Raw genomic sequence first — 20,369 nt, 5'->3', positions numbered from 1 at the left:
AATAAGGGATGTTTACCACATACCCTCCAGGACAGCTGGCCAATATAATTAGAAACTCTCCTATGGTGTTTTACAGGAAAGGTCTAGGGAAGAAACCACTGTGTCAGGTTGACAGCTTGCAGAGAGACAGTCAATGTACTGCTAACAAGCCATGAATGTACCCTCTGATTAAAAAAGACTGGTAAGTAGAATAGATTATTCTTGCTCCTATTTAGCAAAATGATCATCTTTCCATATATATGACAGCAGGCAGGTAATAGCTTCAGTCTTCCAAGATAACATATTTTATCAAAAAGGAAAAAAAGAAAAAAAGCATAAATAGTTAAAGGTGTATTTCCACCAATAATTTCCACAGTAAAAGTGTGTGTCTGGATTGTTTGCAGAGACCAAGGGCGAGATAAAAAAAAAAAATAACTTAGCAGCCAGCACACAGAATAGCAACATATAATGGGAAATTTTAAAAGTGGAGGAGAAACTGGAAACAAAATGTAGTATAAGATCAGCTAGGATTGTTCAATAAAATATTTGGTGCTGAAAGAGATACAAGTACCATTAACAATTTGTTCTGGATTACTGTCCCAGTAGCTGGATAGTGCAGATTACTTGCAGATATATTAATGACATTTCTTTATTCTTCAGTTGTGTTGCTTCTGTATTATGCTAATGATGAGCACATTGCATAGCAATCAACTCACAATCAGCACAGTTCATTTACTGTGGGTTTGTAATGAACATGACCAAGTGGATGATGACATCCAAATCAAAAGCCCCTGTTTTTCCTAGATACGACAGCATGTCACCCTTGATCCATATTATTTTTCTAAGTACCATTTTTATGGAGCTAGAAAGCTGTGTAAACCAGCTGCACTTCAGAATACTTTTCGTTTTGGAATTTGACCTTCCTTATCAGTGACTACCTTGCTTTGTTTGTTGCTTCTCCTCTCCAGGAGAATATGCAAACACTGGAATAGTGCTCAAAAGTCCTTATGTATGTATACCAACACTTCCTTGTCCTCAAAGAATACAGATAGCTGCAATAAAAGTCTGAAGCAAGTATTAAACATTAGATAGTGTTATAGATTGCAAGAAAGGTACATACACTGAAAATGTCAGCATATAACCATGACTCAGTATGGCTGACCTCCATCTCCTAGGTTCCAGGCGTTCCACATACAGTGATACTTGAGCTTCTAGTGTAACCACAAAACAACCAGAATGAAAGAAACAGATTCTTCAAATCCTTCCATGCAAACTAAGCAAAATTTAGTTTCAGTGCATTTAATGGAATGATGAGAACTGTGATGAAAGCCAGAGTTACAGTTATTCTATGGAAACAACCTGTTTGGTAACACCATGTGCTAGTTTCATCTAGTATTGACAATATATGTGGCTGTCCCTCAACACAGCTGTTTTCTTAAATGCCTGAAGAACAACTCTATTTAAATGATTTTGGACTATTCACAAAACTGTCATCTCATGTTTTACTTAGAAGATAACTCAATTTGTATGTAAGGAGCAAAGTTAATCAGCATTGTGTTTGTAGCTACTGAGCTCAAACTCCTTTTAGGGAAAATATTAGTTTTCTTCTGACTTTTGAAAACTGATCTTTGAAACTGAATCAATAAATCTGCACTGTGTATGTAGTGATGGTTTCCTCCCCTTTGCTATTGCACAGCAGTGAGGAAATAATACATTTGTTAATGGTCACAAAGCACCACAGAAATTCTAGTAAGGAAGATTGCCAATATAATGTGACAAGGACAGAGCTCATTAATGGATCTAAGAACCAAGTTGTTCTATAGCAAGTTAAGACTAGACTTAATTTCCTGGCATTTACAAAATGTTTTTCCTGTGTGGCTTTGATGACTACAACAGTCATGCAGTTCATTTGTCCACCTTCATGAAAAATAGAGCCATTCCAGAAGGCATGATCTTTTGCTTTGCATGGTGGCCCTGGCAATCTGACTTCTCTCTTTGGAATAATATGTTATCCTACAGATCATTCTCTGTTTTATGTGTGTCGTCTCCTTTTCAGGCACTAAAGCTTCCTTTTCCCATCTCTACTGCAGTAACAGATGTGTCAATCTTGAAACTTGCCCTTTTTCAGGGATATCACTGTATTAGCAGAATCAATACTTAGTGTAAGCCAAGGGTGGGCACTTATGCACATATAAATATCAGTATTATGGACTATGGGCAAGGCAGTCTTTTTGTCAGCTCTGACAATTGCTCCGTAGGTGCAGCATGGCTTCTTTCAGCCAAGTCAAAATAGAGACTTCTGGAGCCACAGGTCCTAAACAGAGAGGTATCAAGTGTAATAAGAAGGTGCAACCTGGAGATGGAGCTAGCCATGCCATCTCCCATTAATGGGAGATTTTTTAAGACAGAACACATACTGCGGTAGAAAGCTGTGTGTGACAGCAGCAAAACCAGATGTTGCATTTGTGAGGAGAGTAGCACTTTTTCTGTGTTCAGGTGGAAGTGAGCATCTCCTACAGCCCCTCTGCCCACCCCGCAACCCATGTGCCACATCAGGCAGCAGCCTGTGATGCTGCAGTACACAGCTGTGATGGCAGCTGTGGGGCAGTGACAGCAACAGGGCCTGCCTGTGCCTGGCAGCAAGTTGCCATGGCTACAAGGTGAGCTGCTTTGGGGAGAAAATGGGAAGATGAACTCTGGCAGGGCTGCCAGTCATCAGCCAGCCCTTACTGCAACTCAAAGCCTCAGCATGGCCTCATGCAGGCCACCCTGGCCCTGGCAAAAGCTGCTGAATGCCCTAGGGCATCCAGCTTCAGCCTGGCTGATTTCAATTCCTGCATGCAGATGAACTTCTGGGAAAAATGATTATGTATCTCATTAGTTCATTTTCTATTTCTTTCACATGCACCCCCTAGCCTTTGCAACTTCATTAAAATAGAGGAAGAAAGGTTACAGTGGCAGGGCGAGCTCATAAAGGCTTTCTCACTGTAAACATAGAACTCGTGCTAAAATAGGGGAAAAAAAGTCCCTGAGTGTATCTCAGCAGGCAGAAAAAAAAAAAAGCATCGAGTTTCTGAGTTCTTTCTGCTGCCGACTCTTCAGCAATGCTATGTTATGAAAGATTATATGAAAAACACCATTTTTTCTGTTCGTAGTGAAGGATAATCACTCTGGGTAAAAGAAGTAAAATCTGTCTGAGCTACCTGGAGTGAAAATCGTACAGTATTGGACCCTTCTTCTTACTGCCTTCGTTCCTGCCCTGTGCACTCCAGTTTCTAACATCAAGTCCTTTTTAGCTATGAGGCTGAAGTGGGAAAGTCCCAAGCCCACATGAAGAAGCACCCAGCACTCCTGGCAGGAATTTTAACCCCTGACTGAGTTCAGCAACAGCAGAGCACTGCCACTGTGCTGCAGGCAAGTGGTAGAAACTAGAAAAGAATAGTAGTCCCATGATTACACAGATTTTATGCCAAAGTGTTGATGGCAGTAGGAGAGATTCAAAAGGGAAAGATTTCAGAACTAACATTTGTCCATCAGCAATAAAAAGAAAGGAAAGCTTTAGAAAATCTTTTCATTTGAAGATGGAAAATTCAGTGGAAAAAAGCTATGACCCCATAGCAACTTCTCAATCTATTTTCTCTTTTTCTCTCTCTCTCTTTTTTTTTTTTTTCCTAACCAGAAGTTAATTTGACCCTGGTTCTTCTAGAACATTCACTTCTATTTAGACTGTCACCTGTTAAGTGCACAGCTACTTTTTTTTTTTTTTTTGTCATATTTCTGGTCCTCCATGAATGAGAAGAACAGGATGCACTAGGCTCTCCAGCAGACATGACACCTTTACATTTTACTGTTATAAACCTGAAGATTCCCCCCTAAAATATCCTCTTGATACCTCTCTTTGCTGGAGCCACTGTCTCCCAGAATATTTCACAAGGACTGAGATGGATTATTTCAACCAGGAATAAACCTCAGCTTTGTCACTGTCTTATTCACACTTGATAGCATGAATTGATAATATGCTTAAATTTGCATGCTAGATTAATCAGATGCTGTCTTCCTTGTCTTGCCTGAAAAACTTTACAGTGTGTCAAATTAAACTCTATGTAAATTTGTTTCATGCTCAGAATTTTTCATAACGTGTGTTAAATTTTTATTCTAATGTAAATTAATTAACAGCTAGTACAGACAGGGCAAGTGATGGACAAACAGGCACATTTGAAGGAAGAATGGAAAGCAGCACAAAACTCATATTTTTCATTCAATCACAGTTTCTGCAGGCTGAAAGGCATGTACTGACTGGTTCAATACCAGTCTGTAAGTGAAACCTGTGGGAAGGTTGTGTGGTAAAAATCACAGAGATCCCCAGCAGTACACAGAGGGCACTGCCTGGGTAGGCTGCCTACTTCCCCACTGCTGGAGGTGCTGGAGCTGATGCACTTCTGTCCTTGACCTGTGCTTCCCCATGCTTCTCTTCATGCAGATGCTGACTCCATAGCTTATATGGTAGTGTACTCATTGACCTAGGGTAGATGTTTCCCTGTGTACCAATAAGCAGAAAGAGCTCCAAAAATGCAGAACTTGTGGTAACCATGGAGGTTTGACAGTAAGCTAAGACAAGAAGATTCCTTTCCTTCCTCTCCCCCATAATCAAATAGGCATTTTTCTACTTTTTTTTTTTTTTTTTTTTTTTTCCCCTACTGTGAATTTGTACCTCCATCACATACGCAATCTCTGCTACATCTGGCCCACAGCAGTTGGTCACTGTTGACAAAATATCTCAACAAAATACTAAGTCTCTGTGTGTCATCCTATTTTGGGCTTGCAGTAGCTGACAGTCCATGTAGCCGTATGCCATCTTGTTGCTTCTGAAAAACCTTTGACTGTGCTTTCACTGCAGAACAGTTCATGGCTATTGAGTATCCTGGAACATCCTCCCTGGAGAAGGAAGATCCTGACATTTTTCCTCAACCTATTGATAGAGAACCACAGTGAATCTGTAATAATTGCATTGCAAAGAGCTCTGGAGAATGGACCCCCAAAGTCCTCAGGGCACAAAGACAGGAAGGACAGCACATTCAGAAAATTATTTCCAGAGCTGCTAGTCACCTAGGGTAAATGCTTAAAATGGGCTACAAATTACACCTGAAGGCACAGTGCAGAAAAATTCTTTATTGTTATACTGACAAGGAATTCACACCTCCAAACAACTATAATCTTCATATGCTTTTATGTGGATTGAAAGTAAGCTTTCTTTTTTTCCCAGGCTTTTAATAATCTTTTTACTTTTATGTATAATGCAGCCAATCGTCTCTAGAAAATACAGCTGCTGCAATGCTCAGCCTAGCACAGAATGCCAAATAACAATGATAATCAGATATAATCTATGGCTTCTGTTCTCTGTTTGCATAGGGCAGATGTTAGCAGGCCTCAGTGGCCAACCATAGCTTAAAATGATGATTAGTTGAAAAACAGATTAAGAAAGAATTAAAAGCATACACCATATCTTAATATGATAAGTGAGAATGATCAAGTTGGTATGAAAACTTACATCCACTGATTCATTAATGATCTCATTTTATATGAATCCTGGACATCCTACTCCCAAAATACAGGAGAGCCTTTTGAGATCACACTCATAGAACAGCCCAGGTTGGAAGGGGACCTCAAAGACCCCAGTTCACTGGGAAAAGGGAGCCTGGATGAAATTATCTGTCAACCTGCCCCATCTTATCTCAGAAATCTCCAGTGATGGCAATTCTGTACCTCCAGTGATGATTTTCCAGTGATTGATTATTCTCACTGTAAAAAATCTTTCACATGAAGATAACACCTATCCTGAGGCAACTTGTACCTGCTGCCACTTGTCTTATTATGTGGTTCCTTGAAAAGAGACAGTTTGTGTCCTTTTTGCAGCTGCTCTTTAAGTACTGAAATACAGTTACAAGGTCCCACTCTTCTCCAGGGTGAAAAGACCTAATTCCTTCAGTCATTCTTTATTGTGCAGGTTCTTCCTTTGATCATCACCATGGCCCTCCTTTAGACCCTCTCCAGTCTGTCCACAGCTGTATATTTTTTTAATTGTGTGGACTAAAACTAGAACGCAGTACTCCAGGAGCAGCCTGACAAGCACCAAGTAGAGTGGGATGATATCTCTGCTGGTAATAACCCAGCAGGTGCAGCCCAAGGTCTGATTTGCCGTTGTTGCTGCAGTGGTGCACTGCTGACTTATGTTCAGCTTGTTTATCTGGATGTCCGGTATGTTGCAGCAAGGCTGCTTCTCATCCCCACAGACCCTACCCTTGTAATGGGCTCTTCGGTTTATTGTGCAAAATGCAGGACCTTAGAGTTGTCTGCTAAACTTCATATTTTTGCTTGTCCACTCTTCCAGCCTGTCCAGTGCTCTCAGTAAACTGGTCCTCCCTTTTGATGTGTCCACTTCAGCACTCAGTTTTGAGTCATCAGAAAACAATGTGATGTGTGAGAAACCACTGTGAAGGAGAAATAGGTTTCAATGAAAGACCTTCTGACATATTATACAAAGAGAGATAGAAATGAACTTTTAAAAAAAATTGTACTGTGTTCAGAGGGCTGTTATCTCACAATCATTAAGATATTCTGTTACCTATCCAGCATATGGCCGTGAAAAAGAGGTGAAAAGAGGTAAATCTGAGCATAACAAGCGCAGAAGTACAGCAAGGGTTTCCTTTGGCCACTCAGATATGCTAAAGCTGTGCCTCAGTCTCAAAACTTCTTGGCGGGCTCAGTATTTCGTTCACTCCAAAGTGCACCTCTGCCTGTATGTTTTTCTTTGCCACTCTTCAGCAAGGAAATGAAAGCACTGAGTCAAAGAGCACAGAATCACAGTACGTTTGAGGTTGGAGGCACCCCTGGTGGTCATCTGGTCCAACCCCATGCTCCAGCAGGGACACCTACAGCAGGATGGCCGGCACTGCATCCAGAATGAAGTGAGCGTGCACACACCGTTGCCGAAGAACATATTGTTTTAAATTAAACGGGCTCTACGTTACCAGCATTTCAGCTGTTTTCTGATGCACCCTCGTGTATACTGAGAGAACTGTTCTGCATCAGATGTGTTTTTTTTTGTTTTTTTTTGTTTTTTTGTTTTTTTTGCAGACAAATATGCAAGCACAAGTACCCTTGCCAAGGAGTTTTCAACCTTGAAAACTGCTCCTTTTGTTTACCTTCAATTTGTTCATCTTCAAGGCATCCTGCAAAAGTGGCCAGCTTATTTGAATGTTTCTCAACGAAGTGAGATAGGCTGTGCCCTGTTTTCCAGCTGAAAAGTTCTAATTCTACCAGGCAGCTTTAATTCTCAGAAATGCACAAGAGAATAATGTGAAATCGTTCTTTCTGAAAGTACACGTACTGAAGAACAATGTGGAAGCTCACATTTCAGTTCCCCTTCTGATCACATCTCTGATGTGAACCATCACTGCTGCATTGCTATGTTTTATCTATTAAAAGCAAAATTAAGTCTGTAAAAATTGAGGATGCATCTGAGTCAGCAGCAGTTTGTTTCTTGGTTCTAAGGACTGCAGTTCCATAGTGCAAGTAAGGCATGCAAATACGTCTCTATCCAAACAACCCGAGACTGGTCCAAACACTGACTATCTATTTTGCCTTCAGTCACTATACCTTTCACAGTATTGCTTGGCTGTGCCTTAGGCCTAAAATGAGAGCAGTCCTTCAATTTTCAGCTTCCAGTATCCATAAATGAATCTCTGCTTCACGCAAGAGATCTCATGGGTCTCCCCGGCGGCCCCAGCAGGTGGCAGCGCTGCCCAGGAGACTCGCTGCCTACACGTGCCTACCACCGCCGCTCATTTCTACCAGCGCTCCAGGAGGCTGAAATTTCAGACTACTTTTCATTTTGAGTTACTCCCGCTCCTGCGTCTTTGCGTGCTCGCACGGCATAAATATTAAATGGCGCTTTAGGAATGTCGATAGGTTTTCTCCCGTTGTACCAACCCCAGCCTATTTACAAAGCTTCACTGAGGATCTCACAAAGAGGGCTGTGTGTTGAGGGGAAAAAAAAGAAAAAAAAAAAAAAAAAAAAGGAAAGATTTCCAACAATGCGGTAGTTTCATTTGTCTTTTAAACGTGCTTCACTGCTGGAGAGCATAACAGCAAAACCAAACGATTAGGGCAGCAGAAGACAGGAGACGAGCAGCACAAGGAAATGACTCACAGGCCCAGGGGAAGGCAAAGGGAGTTCCCCTGAGAAGAGGCAGTAAAAATCAGAGCCAGCCCACAGGCTGGGGCAGCCTGAAGAGACTGAGTAGAGGCCAGCTGTACCATGGGACAAGAAGAAGCCAGCGTCATTGTGCTGTTGAGGTATGCAGCCATTTTAAGTAGCGAAAAGGGATGTGTACATCTTTTAGCTTTAATTTTCCAAATGCCATCTTTCTGCTATATCACCAGCCGTACAGGGGGTGCTTGAGGCTCCCAGATGTTATTGTGATATAAAAAGAACCTATGGAACATTGTTATTTAATCAAGCTGTTTCATGCGGCACAGTTTTGATTCCCATTGTTTCAGCAGGGAGTGGCTAATGTGTCATTTCCAGAGCATTTGGGGGATGAGGAAAAGCCCTTGCAAAGCAAGCATCAGCCAACATATGCATTACCTTGGAACAACCCTGCACTTCTTGCAGGATGTTTTGCAGCACTCCACAGTCCAAAAACAAACAACAACAACAACAAACACGTGGCTTTATTTGGGAAAATCTAGTAGTGCCTCAGCAGACTGCTGCAAATGTAAACACTGAGAACAACAGAAGCTGAGGGTGATACAAGCTGGTGCCTTAGTTGTGCATTTGCTGTGTGAGGCATGGTGCAGCTAGTGACTTTTCAGGTGTCTTGGTGCCCAAGGTGGGAAGAGGAGAGGGAGCTAGAATGGCCCCCAGTTGTCTCCATACAGGCTGTGATGCTATGCTTGGCAATTCAGAGCCAGTCCATCAGTGGCTCCATTCAGCCTTTCCAAGCAAAACATACAGGAAGACAAACAAGAACCATGAGGAGTGCTATCCTGTCCCGCTCTAGGCTTTGCAGTCCTGTGTCTGTTCCTACAATTTCCAAGTCCTGCAGTGCTTTGGAAGTCCCATTTGTATTTCCAGGCTTACCTGCTCTTTTAGTCTTCCCATCCAGTTCCCCATCAGGGTGATTTGTCCCTCTCTGATGTGTAAAGCGTGTCCTCTGCCCTTAATGCCATCCTTCTGCTTTGGCAGCAGAGGCAGAAAAAACAGAGGAGATATCTACTCTGGCGCCATGCTGTGGCACAAATATGGGTATACTGGAACATAACTCTTTGTTCACCACAAATATCAGTGCACCAGCAACCTGCTGACCCTGTGTGTAGACACTGTATTGAGAAAGATTTGGCAGTAAGCAATGCTGGGAGAACTCTGCAGTTTGGTTTGCAAGGAGAATGGACTTTGGTGTCCTGATTTAGAATAATAGAACCATTAAAGCTGGAAAAGGCCACTAAGATAATCTAGTCCAACCCCAACCCATCCCCATTCACCCAGTAACCATGTCCCTTAGTGCCACATCCACACGTTTATTGGAACACTTTCAGGGACTGTGACTCTACCGCCTCCCTGGGCAGCCTGTGCCACTGCATCACCACTCTTTCTGAGAATAAATTGTTCCCAGTATCCAACCTTCACCCCTCCAACTCCCCCAGCATAACTTGAGGCCATTCTCTCTCATCCTATTGCAGTTACCTGGGAGAAGAGGCCTTCCCCACCCCTCACCACAGGCAATAGGAGAAAGCAATAAGGTCTCCCCTGAGTCTTCTTGTTTGAAACTAAACAGACCCAGTTCCTTCTGATTTTTTTTTCCGACATGAGAGAGAAGGGACTTCTGCTTGTGCTGATATTTGGAGCTGGCTAATGCAAAGCACTGTTGCTTCAAAAATAAAGGTTTTTTTTTTTAACTTAATCTAAAACTCAGAAGGGGCAGTGGGAAATCATTATTTGCAACAAGTTTTGAGGCAGGTCACTGGCAAGCACAAATGACCACACTCCCTCTGGTTATGCCAGACACTAAGTTGTGGGGGGAACATTTTTCACGTCCCCCAGAGCCTGGATTAGGAGTTGTGCATTTGTGTTTATACATTACTTGTTTTTATTTAAGTGCAAAAAATCTGACTGTTTCAGGGTCTTATGGAAGGGACTGTCTACTTTCTCACTTTGAGGCTGTTGTTTCTGCCACATCTAATAATCTCAGGTTTGTTCTTTGCTTGTTACTCCACCTCTGAGCTGCTCTGCCGTTGGCTTACAGCCTTCCTGGAAACAGAGCAGAGCATGTTTGTCATCTGGTGCCTTCAGATGCTGAATCACACCAGAGGCATATAGCCAACAGCAGGCATCTTCCCCTGCCATTGTGCAGACAGAGAGCTGAAGGAACTATTTACTTCCCAACAAAATCATGCAGTCCAGTCCAGCTCCCATGCAAAGAGACTTCTCTGCTGTTTGTTCTGGAAATTGGGATGTAACCTGCGTTCCCTGGGCTGCGGTAAAGGTGCAGGCATGGACTACCTGTGAGGGAGGTAGCTGGGGCAGCCAAGTGGCATTCAGAAGAGCAAGCCTGGGCACAGTGCAGCTATTCTAGGTGTTGTCTCATGCAGAGCCACACCAAACAAATGCATTTCCTCAAGCACAGTACTTCAGCTCAGATTTTGCTGCTCTCTTACCCTGTAGCTACTTGAAGTGGCTGTGTTTTGCAATATTTGGGGATACCTGTGAAAGCAGGGATGAGTTCAAAATATGAGTTCCTTCATATCTCATATCAGAAATCCTGTGTGTGTGTCACTCACCACATCTGCTGCACTCTGTGCATGCAGGCAAAGCTTATGCTGCACACAACTGTGGTCCAGGGGTATCTGCACACACTGGATATCTGCACACAGCTTTCTGAATGGACACTGCCTGCAGGGAGCAGCAGCATTGCCTTGGTTGCCAGGGCTGCTAGGGCTTGAAGGTGTGGTGCATTCTTCTGAGTGGAAAATGTGGGTTTGAGGTTTTATGATGTGTGCAAGACTGTTACTTTCTGTAATGGCTGGCACATCACCTGGTGCGAACTTGCACTGGATTGAACTACTGAGTAGTTTCATGGCAAACCAAGTCCTGTGCCTTTCTGTACTGATGCCTGGTCCTGAACATGCATGGAAACTGGTCTCACTGCAATGCATGGCCACTCCAGAGCCCACGGTTGGACAAACATTAAACTAACACACAGCTTAGAAAGGATAAGTGCTCTCAGGCAGAAGTGGTGCAGGCTGAGAAAATTATCCCTGCACCAGTACCATTAGAGCTGTATTTGTCTTCGGAAAAGCATGAGCTGGGAGGGAACTGCTGCAGGAAGCTTACCCCACAACAGAGTGTACAGTGCACTGTGTCATGACAGTGATGCTTGGACGCTTGGGTGAATCAATGCTTGATATTGTTGGGCTATTTTGCAGCCAGAAAATAGCTGCAAGCAGTAAACAAGGCAGGAGTGATGTGTTTAGTGGGTGAAGCACAGCAAAACGAGCATTAGAGTTGCAGCTAAAGGTGAAGGCTTCTTTTCCATCTTCTAAGCTCAGTGGCAAGTCAAGCTGCACAGAGTGCTGTGGTCCTGTCCCAGCTACTTACTTACTCGTCACTTGTTCTGTTCACCATTAGTTCAGTTTACTATTTTTTTTTTTAACTTCTGACAAAACAACATATGATTGTGAAATATTTTTCATGTTACGCATATTCCCCTTCAGACCAATCCCGGTTTCTTTTTTCCATATTTCTGAAACAGGAAGCAATGTCCTGCAAAACAATGTTGCAGCTTTCCATAAAACTTGTCCTTAATAGCAAGTACTTTGACTTCCTGTCTGCTGTTTTCACTGGCATCTGTCTTTTGTCATGGAGTCACAGAATGTCTTAGGTTGGAAGGGACCTTGAAGATCATGCAGTATAGTAATAACCTAAAAAAAGTCAATCTGAGAGATTAAGTCATGCACAGTGTACAGTCTCTGATAATGAAGAACTTAAACCACTGAGCAAACATCAGAGGCAGTAATGGGAAAGTAGCAGATGGCTATAATAGGTTCAGGAATGTCACACTGCAAGTAGATCTCTATTTGGAGACATGGCTATTAATGTTAATGCAGACTTTAATGTGTTAATCTCACTTCCAGTGGCGGCAGTAGTTAACTAGTTGAGTTCACACTAGACAAGCCAGACAGCAACAAGGCTGCTAAATGCGTGACAGCATCCAGCAGCTCCCATCCAGCCTGTAGGAGATGACTCAGCAGCGTGGTGCTACATTCGGGGCGGTTCTGTCTGCTTACATTCCTGTTTTCAGGCACACAGAGCAACTGTGGTCAGCACTGTAATCGAGAATGCTATTTTTCTTGCTCTAAAGCGTGATAGACTATTTGTGTGCGTGTGTATATATGAATGGATGCATGAATGTGTGGCTGCATGCAAATACAGTTTGTACAGATAATTATGCCATTATGAAAGAGTGTCCATTTAGATGCAAAACTCCTTTAGACTTCTCATGGTCTGCAAACTAAAGATCACAATGTATATAATAACTTTTCTTCATTGCTGCTATAACCCTACTTTTAAACGTGGTAATCGGAACATAAATGTGATCTGACTGAAAGTGTTGTGCATAAACAAAACTCAAGGTCAACATTTTTGTCCTCTACCAGAACACTATGTGACATCTCTCACCCCTCCTCCACCTCCAGTTAGCAACAGGAAAGGCAGAAGACTCCTCTTTCTCCAGCAGTGCAACTGGAGAGATGAAGGCTGTTGGGGCACACACCCTGCCACCCAGGTGCAGCATAGCATCGCTGTAGGAAGAACAGGTGTGCTGCATCTCATGAGGATGAGCAGGGCTTAGCACTGTAATTTCCTTTTCTATCAACAGGAATTTCTCGTTTGCCTGAGGTTTCTATATAAGCTGCCACAAGTGCAGAAGGAAATACTGCAGAAATATTTCTATAATTTCTGACATCTCATTTCACAGGCGGCTGTGGAAAATATATGCGAAGGAGCATCATCTCCAGCCAACACAGCAAAGAGTTTATGAAACACTTGCAGAAAGCAAAACAAATAAACAAAAAAAAGATATTTAGTAGGGTTGGCACTTTTGTGCTTTCTAACCAGCATCAGACTGTTCCTGCCAGCCCTTGGGGTCAGTCACAAAAATTACCACCTTTTGTCGTGCTGAAAAAACCCAGGCCACTTTGAGCTGCTTATACTATGGTAGCTCAAGGCACACAAAACTGAAGGCTCATGCTGTGGATGTCCCTTATGAAGGCAGAGCAGAGGCACATAGAGGAGCTTTTTTTTCTTCCTTTTCTGATTGCCTCCTAGCTCTAAAAATTCTCCAAGGTTTCTGTTGAAATTCTGTCTCAAGGTTAATATTTTATTGCATAAATATTTTATTGCATTCAGTCTAAATTAACTGTATATTTCACTGTTGTTTTGCTGTAAGTGGATATTGTTTAATGTTTAGTCATTAGTCTTTTGTTTTACCTGGGAATCACAAGAATATTGGTTAATGCATTCTATCATAGAATTGTACAAAAACATTGACAGGTAGATATGTATATGTATGCATATATAAATACACCAGGTATATGTGCAGGTACATACACATATTTTGTATAAATATGCTATTTATGAATACCACATACAAAATATTCCAGTGCTGTTTGTTTTTTTTTCACTTTTGAATTAGTCATAAACTATACTTTTATCTGTCTTGGTCTTTTTGAGTGCTAATTTTGTATGGATCTGTGCACAGGTAGGTGAGAAGAAAAATATAAAACAGAAGAAAGAGTCACAGGACATTGTGATGTGGTGGCACTTAAAACCTCATCTTCATTAACCTTGGATGGCTCACGGGAAGTCACTCACCTTTATGATTTACTGCATCTTTGCAAACCAATGCAAACAACATTAGAGCTTGTTTTACAGGATGTGCAGAAACCTGCAGCTATTTTTCATAACCCTTCCTCTGTTAAGTCTCTGCAAATGTTAATTAGCTTATGATGAATTTCATTCGGAGGAATTTTTTATTACAAAACGGGCAGTAATCTGTCCCCTGTAGAATAAAACATCCACTCTTTCTCCCCAAAACTGGAAGTATTGAAACCAAACTGATGAAAGCTTAACTAAGGGGACCATTGCCTAACCATAATTTTTGGAGACTGTTGTAGAGTGGTGCTGGATGGAATTCCTGTACTCTCAAGGGAAAAACATTATTTCAGTGTCAAATGGAAACTGATCATCACTGAGCAGATGTTCAGGAAGTACACGAAAGTTTAAATCTCTCTCACAGGTTTTACATTTGCAACCTAAGGAATTGATACAACAGAGTTTGTTAAATTTTACCTGTTGAAACTGTGCTTAATTGGTGTGTATTTCACTCTACTAGCATGGTTTTATACTGATTTTTAGACCACCTAGTGTATAAAGACTTTAAAATTTCTGAATGCACGGATTTTCTTCATCCCAGCTCACATGAAGTGCTATCTAGAGGGTTATTTAACTTGTTACAGAGCAATCACAGTCTGTGATTTGAGAATCTGAGACAAAGGCTGTTGTCATTTCCTTATGTACCAGTGCTGCATAGTGCAGAGTTCCTCCAGGTTTATAGAACATCAGAAATGTCAGACATAATTTTTGCTGTAATTTTGTTTTATACTTTATATACTGTTATATACTTTATACTGGAGAGAATATACTTCATCCCAGGAAGGTCTTTTTAGATAAAACCAGCAGACAGAAATCAGCTGCAGGTTAGCCGCTCCTACATAGTTGCAATGTTTGACATTCATTAGGGTAACGCCCACCTCAATATACTCTCAATATACTGCACTTCCTTTTGGATCTCACTTTATGGATATCAAATAACCTTGTACCATTCTTATCTATATCCAATGCAGGGAAATGCCTGTAATTTGCTAAAAGCTGTATTTATACTGAAACAAATAAATGATTTGAAGCACACATTCCTGAACTGGTCTCCATCCAACTGTCACAACTATTTTAGGAATATAGCAATCTTATCTTAGCTGCCTTAAATCTCTGCCAAGTCTCAAAACTGACAGCACTATTGGGCCTCACCAGTAGAAACTGGCTGTGGAGAAAAGAAACCTTCAATAAGTCTGTATTTATCTGTATATATCAATTAAATTCAGCTTCAACAATTTTTTTATTTCAAATTTAATTTTTTTTTAATTAAGTTCCAGATCAATATGTTGTGATTTGTAAAACTGTAGGAATAAAGGAAGGCTATAGAATCAACACCTGTTTTCTCTTGGCTGGTATAAGGGTCAAGTCTTCTGTCTGTACAAAGCAAATTTCCATTTAGCTGTGGGATGGGATGTAGTCCAGCAGGAAGTCTTCAATCCACACTAAGTAAACAAGGGTATATAATTTATATGACAAAAGAGGACATGTTTACAGTGCTTAGAAAAATACAGGTATCAATGTATACAGTAATAAAATATTTCTGTTTTAACAATAAAGGTTTGAAACACAGCTTTGTACTGTACTTGTACTGTACTGAAAGAATGTTAACGACTATTTGTCCTTATCAACAAGTAGGATTTCTGTAACTGAAAAACTTCCCAATTTCTATTTACCAAATGCTTTGTGAACAGAAGCAGTAGAAGAAGAAATTAAATATACTTTGTGTGTCTTTATTAATGCCGGTGTGTTAAAGCAGAGTGGGGACTGCAGGCACCCAATGAAAAAAAGTAAGTCCTGCAATGGCCGTAAGAAGGCAATGTCCGGAGTTCAGGGGAAAAGAACAGAAAGAAAACTGACCAGAGTCTCTTGGTAAATCAGAGGGAGAGGGGGCAGCTAAGCAAACAACTTGTTTGACTCGTTTTGTACTTCTGTACTTTTTTTAAACTGTTGCAGATGAAAATGCAATTATATACGAAATTTTAAATTTCATTAATTTACTGAATGACTCATGAACTTGCAGTACTATTATGGAAGTTATGTTAATAATATATATATATATGTGGCAAAAAAATTAGTTAGATCTTGGTAGAACTTTCAGCACCTTTTTATCCACAGGCATATCACAGTAACTGGAGACCTTTGGAGTTTGAGTATGGTAAAGAAACATGAACCTGTGATTCTGCATTCCAATTTGTCTGCCAGTACCTTGGATTAAGTATAAATGTACCCACAAAGTGCATATCTAAATGACTGTTTAAAACATAAAGCCAATTATTTTAAATACTTGCTTCCACTGCACATTATCAACAGTAAAAAACCCGTGTTCCTGCAGCTGCTGCTGTTGCTCCAGCTGATATACACTGAACAAGCAATTTTTGGACTGCCCATCATCTTCTGTGTTCATGATCAGCCCTTGGCAGACCTCCCAGGGCCATGTATCTCAGCACGTATCTGTAGGTTTGCTCACTTGCAAGAGAAATGCAGATGATGTGAAGGAACTGTTAGAAAATGCAGCAGAAACAACAATAACAACCTGATCAATCTCCAGAACACTGCAGATGTATGCAGGTGCTGCAAGATCTGGATTAAGGCTCTGTGCTCTTCCCTGCAACTATGCCATGCTGGAAGGCATGCACCACGCCCTCTGAGCCAGGCAGGGCTGCCATGCTATGCACAGACTGATGCAGGTTGAATTCTTCCAGGATATGTCCTTCTGGGTAGGTATGTACAGCAGACCTGAACGGGATTTTTGAGGGTCATTTCAAACATCATGTCTTATGCCTAACTTCCCACCAGAGAGCTTAAAATAGACCATGTGCTGGATCAGCAGAACCCTCAACACCCTCCAGGACACTGATTAGCAAGAAGCTTTTCCTGTATTACTGCCTCACTTCTGGGTGACTCCAGGATTTCAGTCACTGACGGCTTCAGTTGCTGTCATGAAGCATGTAGCAATAGAAGGGGTGAAGCACACGAAGTTGCCTACGTGGAGTGCTGTGTCAGACAGCCCTTCTGCGTGCAGCTGAAGAACTCCGTGCTGTTCTTCCCATCACAGTGAACTCGTGTGCTTAAAATTTTAGGCAGAATGGAAAGCAAAACCTATACATGCTATTGAATCACTTCAAAGGCCAGTGATGAGTGCATGGAGTGCAGGAAGAGCAGGGAATGCCTCAGGCGGGGGATGTGCCTGACCCACGCTGCTTCTCACCTGGAGGCTGAAGCCGTTCTGAGGCCTCGCATACACCCACCCATCCAACAGCACTGACTGGGGCTGCTTCCCAGCAGCTGGCTTTGATCTGCGTCTGGGAAGGACTTTTGTCCTCATGCTTCAGGGAGTGTGGCTGGTAAGGGAAAGAGCACTCCCTGAAAACTTCTTGTTCCTCCTGTTGATGTATGCGACCTCAGCACACACATACGTGCCCAGAAACCACTGCTGCTCTTATTACCCTTATTATAGAGAATATCTGTTTTGATCACAGTTACTCAGTCATGATTCAACTTCCAACAGCTTTGTGTGACCACGACAACCCCTGCCGTATTTTGGAACAGCTGTCAGTACTGTTGTCAGTCAGGAGCTCAGTTCTGTGAGGACTCCTCAGGCTGGGGTACTGCTTTCTGACCAAGTACCCAATGAGTGCCACTGACAGGAGCCTCAGTGCTGCGGGACACATCTCAGTCCCAGGCTAAGGCCACGGGACGAGCAGCTTTACGCTCAGGACTGTCGGAATCCACAAGCCTTGCCAAGAGACTGCGAGAAAAGGCCTTCCACGGAGAAAGCAGTAAAACTGTCAGTAACTCCACTTGTAAGTTGGAAAGTGTCGACACTTCCCCGTCCCGCCCCAAGCCTTAACAACAGCCACACAACGCAAGCCGCTCCCGCGTTGGAGGAGCGAGCTGGGACGCCCTGCCCTGGCCCCCCCGGCCCGGCAGGAAGAGGAGGGACTGGCCGCGCGGCTCGGCAGCGTCTCTGCTCCGCGCCGCCACCGGTCGCCCCCCGCCCGCAGCGGCACCGTGCGCCATGTCCCAGCCGGGCTCGGGGCCCCCCGGCCCCGCCGCGGTAAGGTGGGCAGGGAGCGGCGCGAATGCGGGGCGAGGCGGGCGGGGGGCACGGCGACTGCACTGATGGACCCCGACGCCCCTCATTCCCCCTCCCCCCTCTCCCGCCAACCATGACCCCTCCGCCCGGTCCGCGGACCCGCCGGCACCGCCCTACTGCGGGGCTCGGTGGCGGCTGGGGCGCGGCCGTGGCCGCTCCCGCGGCGGGTGCCGCCCCCGGAGGGAGGTGGCCGCTGGGGTGCGGCCCGTGCGTCTATGTGCCGTGCCGCGCCGTGCCGTGCGGAGCAGCGAGCAGCGCCATGGCTTTCGCGCGCTGGTGGTATGCCATGGTAAATGCGGGGGGGCGGCTGCGGCCTGCGGAGGGCTCCGCACAGCGGCTGCGAGTGGGGCCGCCCGTGTGTGGCACGAATGAGCGGGGAGGTGGGAGTGACGGGCGGCAGATAAGCGCTGTTCACGTGCTTGTGTTGTTGTGCGTCAGGTCCTGTGAAAACCTGTGGCGTTTTCTGGATGTAGCTCCGAAATTCTGCTGTGAACTTTGTCTAAGCGATGCTGGAACGTGGGTTCGTTCGTGCTGATGATTGTTTTTGTGATGCTCTGAATAATGCGAGCTCTCGAAGCGACTAAATTATGCCATTCGATCAAAACTCAGCCATTAAGTGATTTGCAGCATAAGGCAGAGCTTGTGTGGGTTTGTTTCTGCTTTGGGTAAAAATCCTGCAGTGTGCCTTTTTTTGGAAACGTGTGCTTAGCTGCAGGTAGGTCATGGAGCTGCCAGGAATAATTTTGTCTAGCTGAACAGTCTCTGAGCAAACCTCATCTCTCATGGCACTCTGTGGTTCAGCTCAGCTTCGTCAGTGCTCATTAGAGTGACAGGACCTGTAATTGCTTACAAGTCATCTGAATTATTAGTCATAGCAGGAAGCAGTTGGTCTTTCAGAGGAGTGGTGAGAAGGAGCCTGCCCTCTCTTAAAGTTTTAGAGAAACTATATACAGTGAAAGGTGTCTTTCAGAGAAAACATCGATTTAACATATTTCCTGAATAATGGTTGAGGTAAATAGGATCCCCCTAATTTCTAATTGCACTTTTCCATTGCTCAGAGTAGCTTGGATGTTGGATTAGTGATGTTTCTGAGTGTTACTTGTTATAATAAGTCAGTGATACGGCATGATGATGATACCACAGAATCAGAAATAGGAAAGTGTGAGAACTGATGCATTAACTATTGATGGCTCTGTAGTCCTGGGCTACTGAATCCAGGATAGGAAAAGATACGAAGGCCACCTCGTTTCCTGCATTCACAGAGGGAAACCACATCTCTTGAGGTCTGTTGGAAAGCAGTCTGTGTAGTTACTGGTCTTTGTGGGAGACCAATGTCCTCTATGTTCATGTAAACATCTATCACTTACTGGGGTGCTTTCTTCCTGGAGGGCATCATGGTCTAATAAATGGGGGAGTGCAGCAGGCGAAAAGGAAGAGAGGAACAGATATGAGAGATTCAATGGTTGTTCTATTAGGTGTTGGTTTGGTTGTTTGTTTTTTTTTCCTGGGAGATGTGTGCAAAGCATACTGATCTTACAGCCCTTTGCATAATGTGCAAGGGCTGTAAGAAGAATCTGGCTTTCACCTATGCTTTCTGTACACTTCCTTGATGCATCTTTCATCTGGCAGTTCTGTGAGCAGCATCAAATATCTCTGTCTTTTTCCCAGTTTCAACTGAAAAGTGATGGTCAGATTCCTGTCAGCATAGAATGATTGTCTTCAGCAGCAGCAATGCAGAGTTAGTTGACTTCAGCTGAGAGTGTTGCAGGCAGACTTCCCATCTTACCCAGTTACTGACAGAGGTCATTGCTGACCTCTGAGATGCTGTGCAGTGTATTTGAACTGAGGGCTTACTGGTGCTAATGGAATTCCTGATGTTTAGGAAGAATGTCTTGGAGCAGGACCTTTAGCTAATGTCTGATTTCTATAAATGTAAGCTGAGGATGCAGTTGTACATTCTGTTATTAGTATTTTGCACAGCATTTGAATGTGAAGGTAAATGTGCTGAGGCAATAGTGTCAAGATGTTTTTCTGCATGCAGAATAAGACAAAGATCTCAAGTTAAACTTTGTTGTTGATGATACTTCTTTGTTGTTTTTTCTTTTTTTTTTTTTTTGGATTTGTCATTGTAAGTGGTTTTGCTTGCTTTGTCCTTAGTGAAGCATATTTGGAGCCAATTTATTTTTCCAACAACTACAGAAAAGTGTTGCAAATAAGTTACATTTTAGGTTTAACTAAAAGTGTATGCTGGCCCTTTTTGTGACAGAGTTGGAGCTGCTTCTGCCATCAGTACATGTATGTTGT

General features: G+C 43.1%; 1 protein-coding gene across 1 annotated transcript in view; it reads left to right on the top strand.

The window, feature by feature from the left end:
* Positions 1–17,968: 17,968 nt before the first annotated feature.
* CAST (calpastatin) overlaps positions 17,969–20,369 on the top strand; it is a 58,782-nt gene continuing 56,381 nt past the window's right edge. The window contains exon 1 of the mRNA XM_042866130.1: positions 17,969–18,026. Coding sequence (XP_042722064.1) covers positions 17,988–18,026 — 39 coding nt within the window. The 5' untranslated portion in view covers positions 17,969–17,987. The remainder of the gene's footprint in view (positions 18,027–20,369) is intronic.

This window comes from Lagopus leucura, unplaced genomic scaffold, assembly GCF_019238085.1.
Source record: "Lagopus leucura isolate 7727_CA_CO unplaced genomic scaffold, USGS_WTPT01 Super-Scaffold_810, whole genome shotgun sequence".
Taxonomy (NCBI): Eukaryota; Metazoa; Chordata; class Aves; order Galliformes; family Phasianidae; genus Lagopus; species Lagopus leucura.
The sequence above is the reverse complement of the archived record's forward strand: the minus strand, read 5'-3'. Positions and strand labels throughout refer to the sequence as shown.